Source organism: Entelurus aequoreus, linkage group LG09, assembly GCF_033978785.1.
Source record: "Entelurus aequoreus isolate RoL-2023_Sb linkage group LG09, RoL_Eaeq_v1.1, whole genome shotgun sequence".
Lineage (NCBI taxonomy): Eukaryota > Metazoa > Chordata > Actinopteri > Syngnathiformes > Syngnathidae > Entelurus > Entelurus aequoreus.
The window spans coordinates 35519155-35536290 of record NC_084739.1 but is presented as its reverse complement, the minus strand read 5'-3'; the positions used below and the strand labels follow the sequence as shown (position 1 = coordinate 35536290).

General features: G+C 39.1%; 2 protein-coding genes across 3 annotated transcripts in view; one reads left to right on the top strand and one right to left on the bottom strand.

Moving 5' to 3' along the window:
* The window catches only part of LOC133657379 (SPARC-related modular calcium-binding protein 2-like), a 91349-nt gene extending 89540 nt beyond the window's left edge, over window positions 1-1809 (bottom strand). Inside the window, exon 1 of the mRNA XM_062058650.1 lies at window positions 1434-1809. Coding sequence (XP_061914634.1) covers window positions 1434-1508 — 75 coding nt within the window. The 5' untranslated portion in view covers window positions 1509-1809. The remainder of the gene's footprint in view (window positions 1-1433) is intronic.
* A 2782-nt stretch (window positions 1810-4591) lies between these two features.
* LOC133657372 (eukaryotic translation initiation factor 3 subunit L-like) lies at window positions 4592-17103 on the top strand. 2 transcript variants are annotated; one of them, XM_062058632.1, is made up of 15 exons: window positions 4592-4740; window positions 5520-5550; window positions 5642-5852; window positions 5961-6040; window positions 8215-8276; window positions 8369-8438; window positions 8515-8588; window positions 8806-8977; window positions 9115-9269; window positions 9360-9530; window positions 13745-13878; window positions 14438-14611; window positions 16359-16548; window positions 16730-16810; window positions 16939-17103. In XM_062058632.1, the coding sequence occupies exons 1-15, from the start codon at window positions 4717-4719 to the stop codon at window positions 17008-17010; spliced, it is 1701 nt and encodes a 566-aa protein (XP_061914616.1). In that variant the 5' UTR covers window positions 4592-4716; the 3' UTR covers window positions 17011-17103. The 2 variants fall into 2 exon arrangements, with proteins under 2 accessions (XP_061914616.1, XP_061914617.1); XM_062058633.1 differs by lacking the exons at window positions 4592-4740; window positions 5520-5550; window positions 5961-6040 and having other exon boundaries at window positions 5774-5852.
* The last annotated feature ends 33 nt before the right edge of the window (window positions 17104-17136 follow it).

The window sequence follows — 17136 nt, the reverse complement described above, 5'->3', positions numbered from 1 at the left end:
AAAGAGTTGTGGTGAAGAGCCCAGGCACACACACAGACACACAAGTTAATGAAATCCTGGGCACCAATGAAGCCCATATGAGAAACATTCACAGTTTAAAAAGGAAGAGCTCTTCACACACTATTTCATGCCATAAACCATGGAAAATGTTCTCATGAAAAAACCCAGTCAAATGTCCCATAGATCTGTCCGCTTCTTTAACCTCAAATATGCACAAAGTAGTACATGGAGACATTTTCAGGAAACCAACTATAGCCTCTCGTGTGTCATTCAAACAATACGCCATTAATCACTTGCCATGTGCTGTTCCAATAAAAAGCAAGTGATGAACCGCAAAGGGGAAGTTTGACACAGACCTGCCATGAATTAAGTTTTATTCACATAGCAGAGCGTGGTACTCATCATCTATTCCAGTGTCCAAAATAAGTGAAATTAAGTGGAGCATCTGCTCGCGCAACATTTCCTCCCACATTCCAAAGCTTCACTTGTGTCATCGGGAGAGAGGATCGCCGACCCTTCACCTGCAGGTTAACAACTCATGGCCATTTGTTTCCAACAAGATATTAAGGTATTTTGGACGGGGACATAAATAATGGAGCCTGGGGAGGCAGCTGTCACATCAACCTTTAAATCAATAAAGCCTCTGACAGAGCACATTCCACCATGCAAGTTCATGTATACCTGCACTTGATTGTGGCCCTGATTTGGATTTCTCTAAAGCAGTATTTTTTAAAGAAGAACATTGCTATGGATTTGGATGGAGCAAGACAAAGAAGACCTGGACAAAGTTGCAAACAGGTTCATGCACTAAAGGCAACTATATATATATATATAATACAAGCGTTTTGATCAGTCAGAGTCAAAATGTTCGTAGAAATATAAAAGTTTCTGGTAACACTTTAGTATGGGGAACACATATTCACCATTAATTAGTTGCTTATTAACATGCAAATTAGTAACATATTGGCTCTTATTAAGCACTTATTAATGCCTTATTCTGCATGGCCTTATCATACAACCAGTAAGCCATTAACTAAGAGTCTTCCCTCATTAACCTCAGAATTATTGCTTATTAGTAACCCTAACCCAAACCCAAACCCTAACCCTAATACTAACCCTTATATGTTCCCCTAGTGTCCAAATAACTCTAAATTAAGTCTTTGTTACTTTAATAAAGCAACTAATTAATGGTGAATATGTTCCCCATACTAAAGTGTTACCAAGTTTCCTATTTCAAGATTATTAGAATAAAATAAATTAAAACTGATGCGCAACAATGCAGACCATTATCTGTCGCGCATTTATTTATTTGGTTAAAATGTAATTTATGACCCCATGACATCCCTTTTGTCATATTTACGCATATTTTCTAGATACATGCATCGAAAAAGAGCTGCGTGTATGCAATATGGACGTTTTGAGGGCATTCCTACCGTAAGAGCGGAGAACTTCTGAGCGCGTCCGGCGCACAGCAGACAGAGGAAGGCTAGCATAGGACAGGCGCGCATCCTGGCAATAGTCAACTCTCCCAAATTATGCACGGTCCAAAAGGCACACCTGTGCAACACCAACGCAAAAAAAAAGTGTAACAATCTCTAAAAAAAAAAAAAGAAAAGTCAACTATTCCTTCCAAAAGAAATGTAGATAAAAGAGCGCGTTTGGTTTCGTCTGCGTCACAGTTTGTGCAGACAAGTCTCCTTATTTCAGCCTTGATGATTAAGCGCAGTGTATCTGAGCCTTTTCTCCCTCAGCAGCGTGTCTTCTTCCACTTCTCCCTCTCTTCAAGACGACTTCTTTTCTCCACACCCCCTCCCTCTACACTTGAAGACTCGATCACTTTGCAGCACCTTCACTTGGGAAGGTAGTCGGATTGCACACACAAAAACTGCATGGCTCTGCAGCAAAGACCTTTCCTTTAACTCTTCAGCAACACAATATATATTTAATATCACACATATCTAGCACACGAGTACTATTACAGTGGCCATTGTGTCAAAAATGAAAAGCATTTGGTTACTCTACTGTCTATAATTTACAATCCTCAATTGTATTATTCTCGCTTGATTGTGTATATTTATCACAGTTATTATTTATTTATTATGATGTATTTGTTATTGATATCAAATCTTCTTAAGTGCATGTTCATAAGTGTATTTCTATGTTTAGTTTCACAAATGTGTTGTTTTGGTTTTGTTACATTGTTGATATTGTCATATATTTGTTTATTGTTTAAACTAAAATAAGTTACTGAACACATGGTAATGGTTTAAGGCAGTGGTCCCCAACCTTTTTTGCACCACGGACCGGTTTAATGTAGGCATTATTTTCAGGCTTTCCAATGGTGCCACATAAATACAGCAAAAATAAGTGCAGGAAAAATACAACTCACGATAACGCTGAATTAGTGGGAGTCCTGGGCTTATTTCTTTGCAATGATATGCAGATGGAAATCAGCCTTTGGCTACAATCTGTCACATTTATATTTTATATGTTCTTGTCCAGGGTGTACCCCGCCTACCGCCCGAATGCAGCTGAGATGGCTCCAGCGACCCCCGTGACCCCGAAAGTGATAAGCGGTAGAAAATGGATGGATGGGTGGATATTCAATAATGTGTGTTGTATCATGTCACAAAGTTATAACAATTACAACAAATGGCAACTTACTATAAGGAGTTTTTTAATGTCAGATGTACAATAAAACTCCTCATAGAACGTCCCACTAGACACGCCTACAGCTTGTTTATAGACATAAACAAGATTATTGGTGTGTCTAGTGGGACAGGCGAAAGTTAAGTTGGAGAAAATGCAGTCGTTCATAAATGATTTAATGTTTCTGTACGGTCCGGTAGCAAATATGTCACAGACCGGTACCGGTCCCCGGACCGGTAGTTGGGGACCACTGGTTTAAGGTATAAAGCTACAGAACAGGATGGGATAAACTTTATTTATCCCACAATGGGGAAAATGTTGTGGTTGCGCTGCAAATTTTACCTACAGTAACAAGAGTAAAGGCTTGATAATAAACAATAACTAAAATTGGTAAGTGTGTGGGGGGCAATATAATAGTTTTGGTTTAATCTATTGTATTTTAAACTATTCATTTTATTTTCCTTAAACAATTGTATGCAATTGAAAGATACTTGCATTATTTTGTTGATGTTTTATAATAGTACATTTCACGTACATCCGTGTCCTGTGTTTTATTCTGACTACACCTCCAGGCAACTTCAACCCTAAACTAACACTCTCCCCGGATTGTTAATAATCAAATGTAGATACTTTTTCTTATGCTTTCTGATCTTTCTCTCTCTGTCTCTCTCTCTATGTCCACTACTTGCTGTACATATCCTACCAAGTCAGACCTACACTGTTTCAATGTCCATTTCTCTGATGATACAATTGTTGATGACTGAAGTGATGATAACAACCAAGCCTACCCCCCCCCCCCCCACCACCACCACCACCCCCCCCCTCCACATCCCACACCCCGGATTGTAAATAATGTACATAATTCAATGTATATACTCTGATGATGATTATCTTGTGTGATGACTGTATTATGATGATAGTATATATCTGATAGTATATATCTGTATCATGAATCAATTTAAGTGGACCCCGACTTAAACAAGTTGAAAAACGTATTCGGGTATTACCATTTAGTGGTCAATTGTACGGAATAAATTCACTGTGCAATCTACTAATACAAATCTCAATCAGTCAATCAATCAATACAATCATGATCGACAAATAAAGGCAAAAATCATTGATCTAAAAAAAATATTTAAAAAACAAGTGAAAAGTATCAGTATTGGTGATACTATAGCCCTATATGTATAGTACTTGTTTTTGGATTGATACCAGATTTGGCAGTTAGTTGTTAGTGAACATTGCACATAATTACGATTGCGCCACCAAGTGGCAAAAAAAGGGAATTTTTGTGAACGTGACTAAAGCATTGCAAATGCATTTTAGATTTAAATGTTTAGGAATCTCACAATACAAAAATGAAACAATTCATATTTGGTGAAAAAGTAAGATTTATTTTTATGAGATAACGCAGAGTGTTTAAATTAATCTGCCAGGTCTACCACATTTTTAAATAAACGTGTGGGTGTTTCGTGAGATAAATGGTGCATCATAAATATCCAATCTAATAGTAACATTATTACATAGGGACAGGCGGACTGATGGATGGGTTGATATTATTGTCACAGTGTCTATATCACATATGGTTTACTTTATGTGCCCTGGCCCTGGGTGATAAAGTAAGCTATAATAACGCACTTACTTAAATGTTCTTGTTTCTGTTTTTATCAAAATGTATGCAACAGCTTATATTTGGATTATTTTTTTTATATAAAAAAATATTATAAAAACAAATAAACTATATCAAATATAAATAATAAGGTTTTATAATCAAAAATAAATCTCAACGTTGTTGTTACATTTACCTATAATAAGTAACTCCCCTCATCTGTTTTGTTAACGTGTTACTATCATTCAACAGTACCACAAGACCTACATTTCCCATGATGCATTTAGTTGCGTGAACTGCGTTTCATCTCGCGTTATTCTATTTGCACGTCATCCTTTCCTTTCCGCTTCCTGTTACCAACCAGTGATAGTTGCGTGGTTTAGCTGGAACAGCTAGTCGAACGCATTTTCTAATTTTACCTCCAAAATCTAAACTCTTTTGGAATAACTTCGACCATCATGTCGTACCACGACGAAGGAGACGTTAGTACACATATTATTATTTTATTTTAAACATGTTGTCGTTATCATATTTAGGAACAAAGGTGATCGGCAAGCTACTAGCAAGAGCCGGTTAGCTAGCCCGGCTATGTTACACACTTATTTACTCATATATTAAATTGACCCAAAATAACAGGACAACTTGGGTCTTATACATTACCTGTGCATGTTTAACACAATTCGATTTAATTTTTATTTCTCCATTTGCCGTTATGTGTAGTGTTTTTGTTCGTAACTGTGTTGGGGCGGTATAGCTCGATTGGTAGAGCGGCCGTGCCAGCAACTTGAGGGTTGCCGGTTCGATCCCCGCTTCCGCCATCCTAGTCACTGCCGTTGTGTCCTTGGGCAAGACACTTTACCCACCTGCTCCCAGTGCCACCCACACTGGTTTAAATGTAACTTAGATATTGGGTTTCACTATGTAAAGCGCTTTGAGTCACTAGAGAAAAACGCTATATAAATATACTTCACTTCGTACCATCCATCCATCCATTTCCTACCGCTTGTCCCTTTCAGGGTCGCGGGGGGTCGTACCATGAATTGATTAACGTTGACCCCGACTTAAACAAGTTGAAAAACTTATTCGGGTGTTACCATTTATTGGTGAATTGTACGGAATATGTACTGTACTGTATAAACTGTACTGTTTCATATAATGTATTTCCTTCCTTTGCAATCTACTCATAAAAGTTCCAATCAATCAATTCGTCACTAAATATAATCAATGACCGCAGCTACTGATCATGCATCTTGTTTTACAGCACGGTCCCTACGACGGTGACCGCCACACAGGTTAGTGAACACGAACAACAAAGACGTTGTGATCCAAAGTTTATTTTGAAGTTAAAGTCCACATTATAATTTGTTCTTTATCTCCTTACAGGTGACCCTAAGGCAGACCTAGCTTATGATAGGCACTATAATCAGCAGACCTACCATGTTATCCCAGAGGTGATCAAGAATTTTCTTCAGTACTTCCACAAAACCGTCTCCGACTTGATCGACCAGAAGGTCTATGAGCTGCAGTCCAACCGTGTGTCCAGTGAGAGTATTGAACAGAAGATCTATGAGATCCAAGATGTCTATGAAAACAGGTCATTTTCAACATTTCTTCTTGGCCGACTCCTCCTGTTTGTTTTGCTGCAAATTTGTCATTGAAGTGAATATTTACTTCATGGCTAACATGTTGTTCTTGTTTTTAGTTGGAACAAGTTGACGGAACGTTTCTTCAAGACATCTCCGTGGCCAGAAGCCGATACAATTTCATCACTGGTTGGCGACGGTGGGTGAACTGGTTTAAATTTTTGTGAAAAAATGTTGAAACAATTAATCACCAAGTAACTTTACATTCAGTACCTGTCCATGCACTAAATAAGTTTGATTTCTCAAATAGTTAGGCTCTTTTGTTTTTTGTTTTTTTGGTCCAGCTACTTAGGCAAAACATATTGTTGATGTAGATGCCCATATCGGCTGTACAGATTTACTTTACAAAAGAGAAGTGTGGGATACTTCTCTTGTGGCCTTATTTGTATTTAACTTCATAAATGGATTTAAATTATTATTATTTGGCGCAACCGGACCGGAGCAGGAGGGGATAGAAAGAGAAAAAATGAAGACGGGGGAAATTTCAGGGATAAGACAGAGAGACGACAACAATAACAACCACAACAGAACAGCATCAGCAAATACGATATGTACTAATGTCATACGAATGGGATAGTAAAGAAGCAGTTGGTGAAGTAAATATTAATAACACAGAAATGACAATAAACATTATTACACTACAATTGGAGCAATACAAATACCAATATAAATAGCACTATTGATAATTAATAATAACAATTACATCTATTATCAACAATACAATTGTTTTAAATGCAACAATACATATATGTAATGATAACTTGAAATACAAAAGAAAGCAGATAAATGGAGGGGAAGAAAGAGAAGCGAACTGTATTAACCTTGTAGATTGTTATAGTAAAAATAGGTTTGGTCATCGTGCCACTCAGAAGGGTCAGCAGCAGGCCATAGACAGACGCGCCCGGCAGATGACAAGGCATGGGAGAAGCAGGGGATGGACAGCCGCCAAGTTGTTCGAGTTGCGCCATGCAACTTTTCTGGATGTCATTGGATGGATCGACAAAGCATGGGCTTCAGTGACAACCGAAACCATCCTGTCCGGATTAAGAACGGCTGGAATAATTGGAACTGCAACTGACGATGACTCTGACGTAAGCGACATACCGATAGAAGAGGAAGCGGCGCATTGTCTACCTTTGGAGTTGGCAGAGTTGTTTAGAAGCAACACAGAGGAAGAAGATTTCATGGGATTTAGCGATCAAGAGTGACAGATTGTTTGGTAAATGTATAGCATGTTCTATATGTTATAGTTATTTGAATGACTCTTACCATAATATGTTATGTTAACATACCAGGCACGTTCTCAGTTGGTTATTTATGCGTCATATAACGTACACTTATTCAGCCTGTTGTTCACTATTCTTTATTTATTTTAAATTGCCTGTCAAATGTCTATTCTTGGTGTTGTATTTTATCTAATACATTTCCCCCAAAAATGCGATTTATATTCCAGTGCGATTTATTTATGTTTTTTTCCTTCTTTATTATGCATTTTCGGCGTATGACCAATAGTTGCATTAGAGAGTGTGCATGGCCACTTGGACTTCACATGTAGGTGTGAAAATACAAAAAACGGACTATTTGAGAAATCAGACTAGTTTAGTGCATGGAAACGTGGTGAGTGAGATGTAGTTGCCTGATGATGACTATACAATGAAATATGAACAAAATATATTATCTCAGTGGTCCCCAACCTTTTTGTAACTACCAGAGGTCAACGCTTGAAAATTTGTCCCACGGACCGGGGGGGGGGGGTTGTCATAAAAAAATACAATCATGTGTGCTTACGGACTGTATCCCTGCAGATTGTATAGATCTACATTGATATATAATGTAGGAACCAGAAATATTAATAACAGAAAGAAACAACCCTTTGTGCGAATGAGTGTAAATGGGGGAGGGAGGTTTTTTGGGTTGGTGCACTAATTGTAAGTGTATCTTGTGTTTTTTATGTTGATTTAATACATTTTAAAACATTTTTTAAATGTATTTATTTTTTTTAATTCTTGTGCGGCCCGGTACCAATCGATCCACGGACCGGTACCGGGCCTACCGGTCCGCGGCCCGGTGGTTGGGGACCACTGTATTATCTGATTTGTCTACATAGATATATCTCTAATATAGTGCTGTATCATTTTGGATCATGTTTTTCATTAAAATGTATGTTGAAAAAAGACCTTATCTGAAAAGCATATCTGTTCACTAACAAACCAAATGCTAATCATGTTTTCTAGTCAAGTGGCATATTTCCATGCTGCCTCCGGTGTAGCACGACATCAATATCATCAGCTTATCACAATTTGCTTTCTACAGATGCTGTCTTCCTCATTCTCTATAAGGAACTTTACTACAGGCACATCTACGCGAAAGTCAGTGTAAGTAACCACTATGTTCTAATGTCTTTCACTGGATCTTGAATAGTGATGTCTTTGTTTTTGACCAGTGTGTTTTTTCTAACACTATGCAGGGTGGACCCAGTTTAAACCAGAGGTTTGAGTCATATTACAATTACTGCAACCTCTTTAACTATATTCTGAGTAAGTTTTATGTATATTTATTTTCCTTCTTTAAGTTTTACAAGATGGACATTCATATGTTTTTTGTTGTGAACAGATGCTGATGGCCCAGCCCCCTTGGAACTACCTAACCAGTGGCTTTGGGACATTATTGATGAATTCATCTATCAAGTATGATCTAAGATTCTAAGATTTACAAATAGATTAATAAGCAGCAGAATTTTCCCAATTAATACCACGATTTCCTGTTAAGTCCTGTTAATAATTTCACACATGTATTTTTTGTATGTATGGGTTAAGCTGTGTCAAGACATTACTCTGTTAGTTCATGAACTGTTTTGGGGGATTACACCATATAATTTGCACCTCTCTTCCTCCTCCCCTTCAGTTCCAGTCGTTCAGTCAGTACCGCTCTAAGACGGCCAAGAAGCCGGAAGACGAGATCGAGTTCCTGCGAAACAACCCAAAGATCTGGAATGTTCACAGCGTTCTCAATGTTCTCCACTCCTTGGTGGATAAAAGTAACATTAACCGCCAGCTGGAAGTCTACACTAGCGGAGGTATGACCATTTAATGTACAATTTGTTGTGATGTAAACTCTGTGTTTATACACTAATGCTAAAATATTGAGAGTGATTGGGGGTTAAGTATCTTGCTCAAGGATGTCGGGTCAAACTGACATGTTGATGTATTGCAGGGGACCCAGAGAGTGTGGCGGGGGAATATGGACGCCACTTGCTCTATAAGATGTTGGGTTATTTCAGCCTTGTGGGGCTACTGAGGCTTCACTCTCTGCTTGGGGACTACTACCAAGCCATCAAAGTGTTGGAGAACATTGAGCTCAACAAGAAGGTACAACCAGTAACTTGTTATAGTAAACCTGTCTTTTTTTTTTCTTTGCAGTCTCTCAAATGGTTCTCTGTTGTTTTTTTTTTTTTGCAGAGTATGTACTCTCGTGTTCCTGAGTGTCAGATCACCACCTATTACTATGTGGGCTTCGCCTATCTGATGATGAGGCGCTACCAGGATGCCATTCGAGTGTTCGCCAACATCCTACTCTACATCCAGAGGACAAGAAATATGTTCCAGAGGTCAACGTATAAATATGAGATGGTGGGTCCCAAACAGGTTTTACATAAATGCTGGCCTAGTAGGACAAGTGCTGAATGTGTTTTTAACAGACATAAAATACCATTCTTTAAACCATAAGATTGTAAGATTACCATATTTTTTGGACTATAAGTCGCAGTTTTTTTCATAGTTTGGCTGGGGGTGCGACTTATACTCAGGAGCGACTTATGTGTGAAATTATTACCACATTACCGTAAAATATCAAATAATATTATTTAGCTCATTCACGTAAGAGACTATACGTATAAGATTTCATCGGATTTAGCGATTAGGAGTGACAGATTGTTTGGTAAACGTATAGCATGTTCTATATGTTATAGTTATTTGAATGACTCTTACCATAATATGTTACGTTAACATACCAGGCAAGTTCTCAGTTGGTTATTTATGCGTCATATAACGTACACTTATTCAGCCTGTTGTTCACTATTCTTTATTTATTTTAAATTGCCTTTCGAATGTCTATTCTTGGTGTTGGGTTTTATCAAATAAATTTCCCCCAAAAATTCGACTTATACTCCAGTGCGACTTATATATGTTTTTTTCCTTCTTTATTATGCATTTTCGGCCAGTGCGACTTATACTCCGAAAAATACGGTAGTTTATTTCGAAGGGGACAATGCATAAAACACATGACTACACATGGTTAAAAAAGCCAGAATTAGCCAGAAGGCTAGTCTTCATCTGTAGTTTAAAAAAAAAATCAAGGCCATATGTCGGCCATATTTCATTTCGATCTCAATTACTCAAAATATTCTAAATAAAATATAAATGGAGGCATTTAAAGACATAACTGATATGATGATCAGAACACAATCCTGTCATATACATATTTTGCAACATACCGGTACTTCATTTATACCAAGATATTTGACCACATGAACGCAGCATGTGCATCTCAAAATGGAAGAAAATAAAGTTAGTGCCCCTTTTGCAGCAAAGGTAGCTTCCAATCATCTTGAAAGACTTTCCAGAAGATTGAGTCGTGTCTAGAGGAATTTTTGAAGAAAATGTAAGCGGCACAAGTCAAAGCTCTCAAGTCCTTCCACACAAAAATCCTCTAAGCATGCCTTTTTTAGACCCTGAATTTGTGCATTGAGGCACAATCGAGCTCAAAAGGATCTTCCCAAAACTGCTTACAATTGGCTATGGTGTTCAGGCAAGTGAAATGTAATTTTTTAAACATTAATTTTCGTGCCAAAATATCACTTAAAGGAAATATTGCAGCGTGTAAGGATGGGATTGGAAGAAGGAGTGTCAAAAGATGAAGCTAATTGTTTTAATTACATTCAGACTTTTTCTTATCAGCAATCGAACAGTATCCATTAGGGGTGTAACGGTACGTGTATTTGTATTGAACCGTTTCGGTTCGGAGGTGTATCGAACGAGTTTCCACACAGACGTATTAAGTAGCGTACCGCACGTTGTGTAAATAATGCACACCGAGGCACAACACACGGCATGCTAGCAGCGACCGGGCTACGACAACATGTAAAAGCCACAGCTGGAATACCCTCATGCCTCGTTGAGATCTCCCGTTTGGGAACACTTTGGCTGCGCGATACAAAAATGGAGGACAGATGTTTGCCAACATTGTTCAGCAGCTGCTTCTGACAACACGTCAAACATGCTAACCCATTTGAAGCGTCACCACCACATTCAAGCAGCCTCTCCTCGGCGAGTCAGGCAGGGCTAAAGCAATAACAAATGTTTTTATAGCAGCAGATTTAAGACCATATTGCATAAGAAACTAGATTTTGACCCACTTCTATGGTGGAAGAACAATAAGCCCATATATCCTCTTACTGCCAAGTTAGCCAGGCTGGGGGTGGGGAAAGAAAAGTTAATCTGTGGCTGAGTTGACTTGAAACTGTTTAATGTTGCAATTTTTATATGTAGAAGAAAAGTTTTGTCATTTTATTTAATCTGAGCAACAATTTGAGGCAGTTTAACATTGATTAACGTGAACCCCGAGTTAAACAAGTTGAAAAACGTATTCGGGTGTTACCATTTAGTGGTCAATTGTACGGAATATGTACTGTACTGTGCAATCTACTAATAAAAGTCTCAATCAATCAATCAATCAAAAAAAGCACTTTATATGTAGAAAGGTTTTGTTAAGAAACCATTCTGAGCCTTAGCTTATTTAGTTTTTATTTTATGTATGTTGACCGCATTAACCCTGGCAATGGACCCTGTGTGTATATGTATGTTATGCCATTGTTTACAAATTTGGTAAATAATTAAGCAAAAAATTTGTATTTTGTTGTTTTCTTACTGTACCGAAAATGAACCGAACCGTGACCTCTAAACCGAGGTACGTACCGAACCGAAATTTTTGTGTATCGTTACAATCCTAGTATCCATACATCCGTGGCTTCTCAGCGCAACAACACAGGAAATGTGTCCCGTGAAAACCAGTCGGACCGGTACAATAACTAAAGTTCCGTGGGTGAATTACCGTATGTAAACACACTACAATATCAAAACATTTTGAATGCTCGCCTCAGGTATTCGCTGTTCCCCTTGCCTAAATGCCGCACTGAATTGCAAGACAGGGAGACAATTAAGGGCACCAAAACAAACTCGCTAGTTAGCATCATATAGCTAACTTACCTGTTGTCATCTGCATTTTCTCTCCAAGCCTTAGTGTTGACTGCTTTCTACTTTGCTGCTAATCATATTTGGGTGATTACAACCTGAACACTGTCAGTCCGAACCAGTTGTAGTTCTAGAGCATTTATTAGTAGCTAATGAGAAGGTACATTTTTGACGTGATGGATTGTAAACAGAGGTCACAACACCGGAAGTCAATTACCAGGGGGGCGTGACTTTATGATAGAGTTGCTAAATGGAAAATGTTTTCTAAGTTCTATGTTTACATGTTATAGAATTCTACATCACATTTTCAATGATAATAATGTTAGTAAATGATCTACTAAAAACATAATGTTGTGGTAAATACATGGGACATGTAAGTGTCAAAAAGACAGCCAAAAGAGGTTCGTAGATGAGAATATCTGAAGGTAAAATATAGTGTAGAAATTCACCCAATTGTAGGAAATGTAGTCTTGATTTTCAAAATCTGCCCCAAGTGGAGGAGTTCAAGTACCTCAGAGTCTTGTTCACGAGTGAGGGAAGAGTGGATCGTGAGATCGACAGACGGATCGCTGCGGCGTCTTCAGTAATGTGGACGCTGTATCGATCCGTTGTGGTGAAGAAGGAGCTGAGCCGGAAGGCAAAGCTCTCAATTTACCGGTCGATCTACGTTCCCATCCTCACCTATGGTCATGAGCTTTGGGTTATGACCGAAAGGACAAGATCACGGGTACAAGCGGCCGAAATGAGTTTCCTCCGGGGCTCTCCCTTAGAGATAGGGTGAGAAGCTCTGCCATTCGGGGGGAGCTCAAAGTAAAGCCGCTGCTCCTCCACATCGAGAGGAGCCAGATGAGGTGGTTCGGGCATCTGGTCAGGATGCCACCCGAACGCCTCCCTAGGAAGGTGTTAAGGGCACGTCCGACCGGTAGGAAGCCATGGGGAAGACCCAGGACACGTTGGGAAGACTGTCTTCCGGCTGGCCTGGGAACGCCTCGGGATCCCCCAGGAAGAGCTGGACGATGTGGCTGGGGAGAGGGAAGTCTGGGCTTCCCTGCTTAGGCTGCTGCCACCGCGACCCGACCTCGGATAAGCGGAAGAAGATGGATGGATGGATGGATGGATTTTCAAAATGTTATTTTCAGGCTTGCGTGCTGATAGAAAGTATCTTTTTTTCTCAAATACCTGCGTGTTTGCCAAGGTTAATAATTACGATTTAGGGAGTAGCAAACGTTGAATTAAAAAAAAAAAAAAACTTTACCTATGGTCATTTTACATTAGTAAATACATTATTAAAATGTAAAGTACAGTTTGTCATGCTATAAAGTTCTAAGCAGATGATGTATGTTTCTCTGGCTGCTTGCTGACTTTCATTTACACCTTTGTTAGACATCAAAAACTTTTCAAGTCCTTTAAAATAATGTAAGTGTTAAACATTGAAATAATGATAGCATAACTAAATGGTGGAGCATCAAAACAAGAATTTAATACACTTTAAAAAACAGAAAAACACATTTACTTGATATATCTGCCCTCGAAAACCCACTTTCAGTAGGAACAAAGAAAATGATAGATGCCACTTTTATGTTCATGTGTAATAGATCAACAAACAGAACGAGCAGATGCACGGTCTGCTGGCCATTGCACTCACCATGTACCCGATGCGCATTGATGAGAGCATCCACACGCAGCTGAGGGACAAGTATGGAGACAAGATGCTGCGCATGCAGAAAGGGTGAGACTATTAGACATTTCCTTTTTATTGTGTGCACCGTTGTGTGTCGTAGAATAGTTAAGTTAAAGTACCAATGATTGTCACACACACACACTAGGTGTGGTGAAATTTGTCCTCTGCATTTGACTCATCCCCTTGTTCACCCCCTGGGAGGTGAGGGGAGCAGTGGGCAGCAGCGGTGGCCGCGCCCGGGAATCATTTTTGTTGATTTAACCCCAATTCCAACCCTTGATGCTGAGTGCCAAGCAGGGAGGTAATAGGTCCCATTTGTATAGTCTTTGGTATGACTCAAGAGAAAGAGAGTAATGCAAATGAAAACATTTCCTGTTTTGAATATTTAAGGTGCACTCGTCCTAGGCAATTTGTACCATCTGGACAAAATCTGTATTGGACAAATGTGATCGTTCCTATTAATGTTCAATGTACACTTTCCTGTCCCAGTATGATGGGAAGAGTTTGTATAATTGCTCATTTACCCAAGCGTCCAATCTGTATGTATATGTATATTCTATGCTCTTTGTTCAGTGAAAATAACATAGTGACTCTCTTCCCACCAAAGAGACCTGCAGGTGTTTGAGGAGTTGTTCAGCTTCGCCCGCCCCAAGTTTTTGTCTCCAGTGGTGCCCGACTACGACAACGTAGACGCCAAGAACCACAAGGAACCTTTCCAGCAGCAGCTTAAGGTCTTTTCAGAAGAGGTCCAGCAGCAGGCTCAACTCTCCACCATTCGCAGGTGAAATCTCATCACTTTCTTTGTGGACTGAGCGGTATATTGACATTTTACCATATAACTGTATACACAATATACACCAGATATAAGGTGAGACAATACCACTTTATACTGTAATATGTGGTTATTGCATTTAAAATGGTCTGTTCAGTTCTTCCGGAAAGCTGTGCAGTTGTTTTAGTTTGCCCAACCTACATGTCTCTAAACGCAAATAGTTTCCTGCTTGCTGCCAGCTGAGGCTTTAAAAAACAATTTTGTGTGTAACGAGAAAAGTGACATTCAGTTACTTGTTTTTATGTTTTATGACTTAAACTACCACAGATATCCAAGATTTCAGCTTCATAATCTGCGTGTTTTATTAACTGTATGTTACAGCAGTAAACACTCTTGGTTGCACACTTTTACTTCCTGTTAAAAAATAAAAGCATGGCCGTTATAACCTGGAATCTAAAACAACAAATCACAAAATGCACACATTTGATTTAATTATTTTGGGATTGTTAGCATCAACAAACTGCCATAAGTTCAAAAGTCTTTAACTACACTTATTCTTAATACGTGTCTGGCCAAAGTCTCAAGTAAATGCTTAGCAATGGTTAGTTCGGTTTCGATTATGTTTTCAACCGCTTATGTCGACATCAGTCAACCACTCCTAGAGGCATCAACATTAACAGTTTCCTCAGTATTACATTTAGTTTTGACTTAAAGGGGACCTATTATGCAAAACCAACTTTTCTTACTTATTAGTACCGGTTTTTGTGTTTGGGATCTGCGTAAGTCCCGAAAATTTGAAATGGAAGCATGGCGGAGTTATAGAACAACCTTGCCTTCCTTCATACTTCTTGCAAACGCACTGTTTGGAATTTTCCCCATTTGTGACGTTTTTACCATCTGTGACGTCAGCAGATATCCCCATATATGGTAGAAATTTACCTAAAGTGCTTTGCGCTAGTCCGCCATTGTTGTACGACGCTGTGGTCAATAAGCTCTTTCTTTTTCGCTATCTTCTTATTGTTGGGCAGAATAGCTTGTACATGCACATGCATCCTCTGGTGTTGCCATTTTTAATAGCAACTAGCGTATAGTTCGAATGTATAACTGCAAATAGACTCGATATGGAAGCGCAAAATAAAAAGTACAACGGGGAGAAGACGCTGTCGAAATAAGACTGCCCACTAAACCACGCATTCTGAAGAGATGGTTAGAAAGCATCTTAAAGATAGTCTGTAACACATCTATACAAAATTCTGACCAAAGAACCACCATCCCAGGTTATGTGGACCACAGGGAAGTGTTTTAAATATTCATCCTAGAGCTCTTTTTAAAATGGGGCTGTTTGCAACATTTACGCCAGGAGTCCTTTTAACCTAATGTGGACCCTGAGGTAAAAAGTTTGGGGACCCCTGCTTTATGCTGATGCCTTGAGAGTGTCAACTTGCCTCTTACGGCTTTTAGCACATAATGACGTTACTACTCCCGTCCGTAGTGCGTGTTATTAACTTTGTGTTATTAGGTAATAGTTAACATTAGCTATGAAAGATTGTTTATTCTGTCATGACTATGACTTGGACTGCTTTTGTGCATGTGCGCATGCTCCCTGTGTGTGAATGTGGCACAGACATGTTGTATATCACCATTTAGATAAAAAGTAGCAGATCATGACTTTTGGGCCTTATGTCCCAGCAACATAGCGGATGAATGAAACATTTCAAGTCGATTAATCTTACACCGCCATCTTGTTTGACTCCAGTTTCCTGAAGCTGTACACCACAATGCCCGTGGCCAAGCTGGCAGGATTCTTAGACATGGATGAACAGGACTTTAGGATACAGCTGCTGGTCTTCAAGCACAAGATGAAGAACTTGGTATGGACCAGTGGTATCTCCGCTCTGGACGGAGAGTTCCAGTCAGCTTCGGAGGTTGACTTTTACATCGACAAGGTAGACTTTTTGCCAATGTCAAACTTCATTAGGCTAAATGTTTTCTCTTTTCTGTCCTTCATCCTCCAAAACATGTTTCAAGTATTAGTAGATGACTTGCTTAAAGCACTATACTTGATATTTGATTTTCTTGAAAGTTAGCGAGTCAGTTTTTAAGTTTGCTCCCCTTACATCTCCTCAGGACATGATCCACATAGCGGACACTAAAGTGGCTCGTCGCTACGGAGACTTTTTCATCAGACAGATTCACAAATTTGAGGAGGTGAGTAGTGATCTTTAGAGGCATAAAATGGTTTCATTTGACAATAAGTTCAGAGGTCAGTGACGGTGGTCTCATTTACATGGTTCTGTCCTGACGGTGACTCAGTGTTTGCTTTTGTCTCTTCTCAGCTGAATCGGACACTCAAGAAGATGCCAGCCAGCAACACCACCACAACCTCTGGAAGCGCCACCAGCCGATGAATCTGACCTTTGCTTTCAGGTTTCTCAGAATTGATATTGATGACTTTTCTATATGATTTGGAAACAATAAACAATGGATTTGGTGTGGTTACAGCTTTGTTTTGTTTATTTTCTTCAACCACTAGA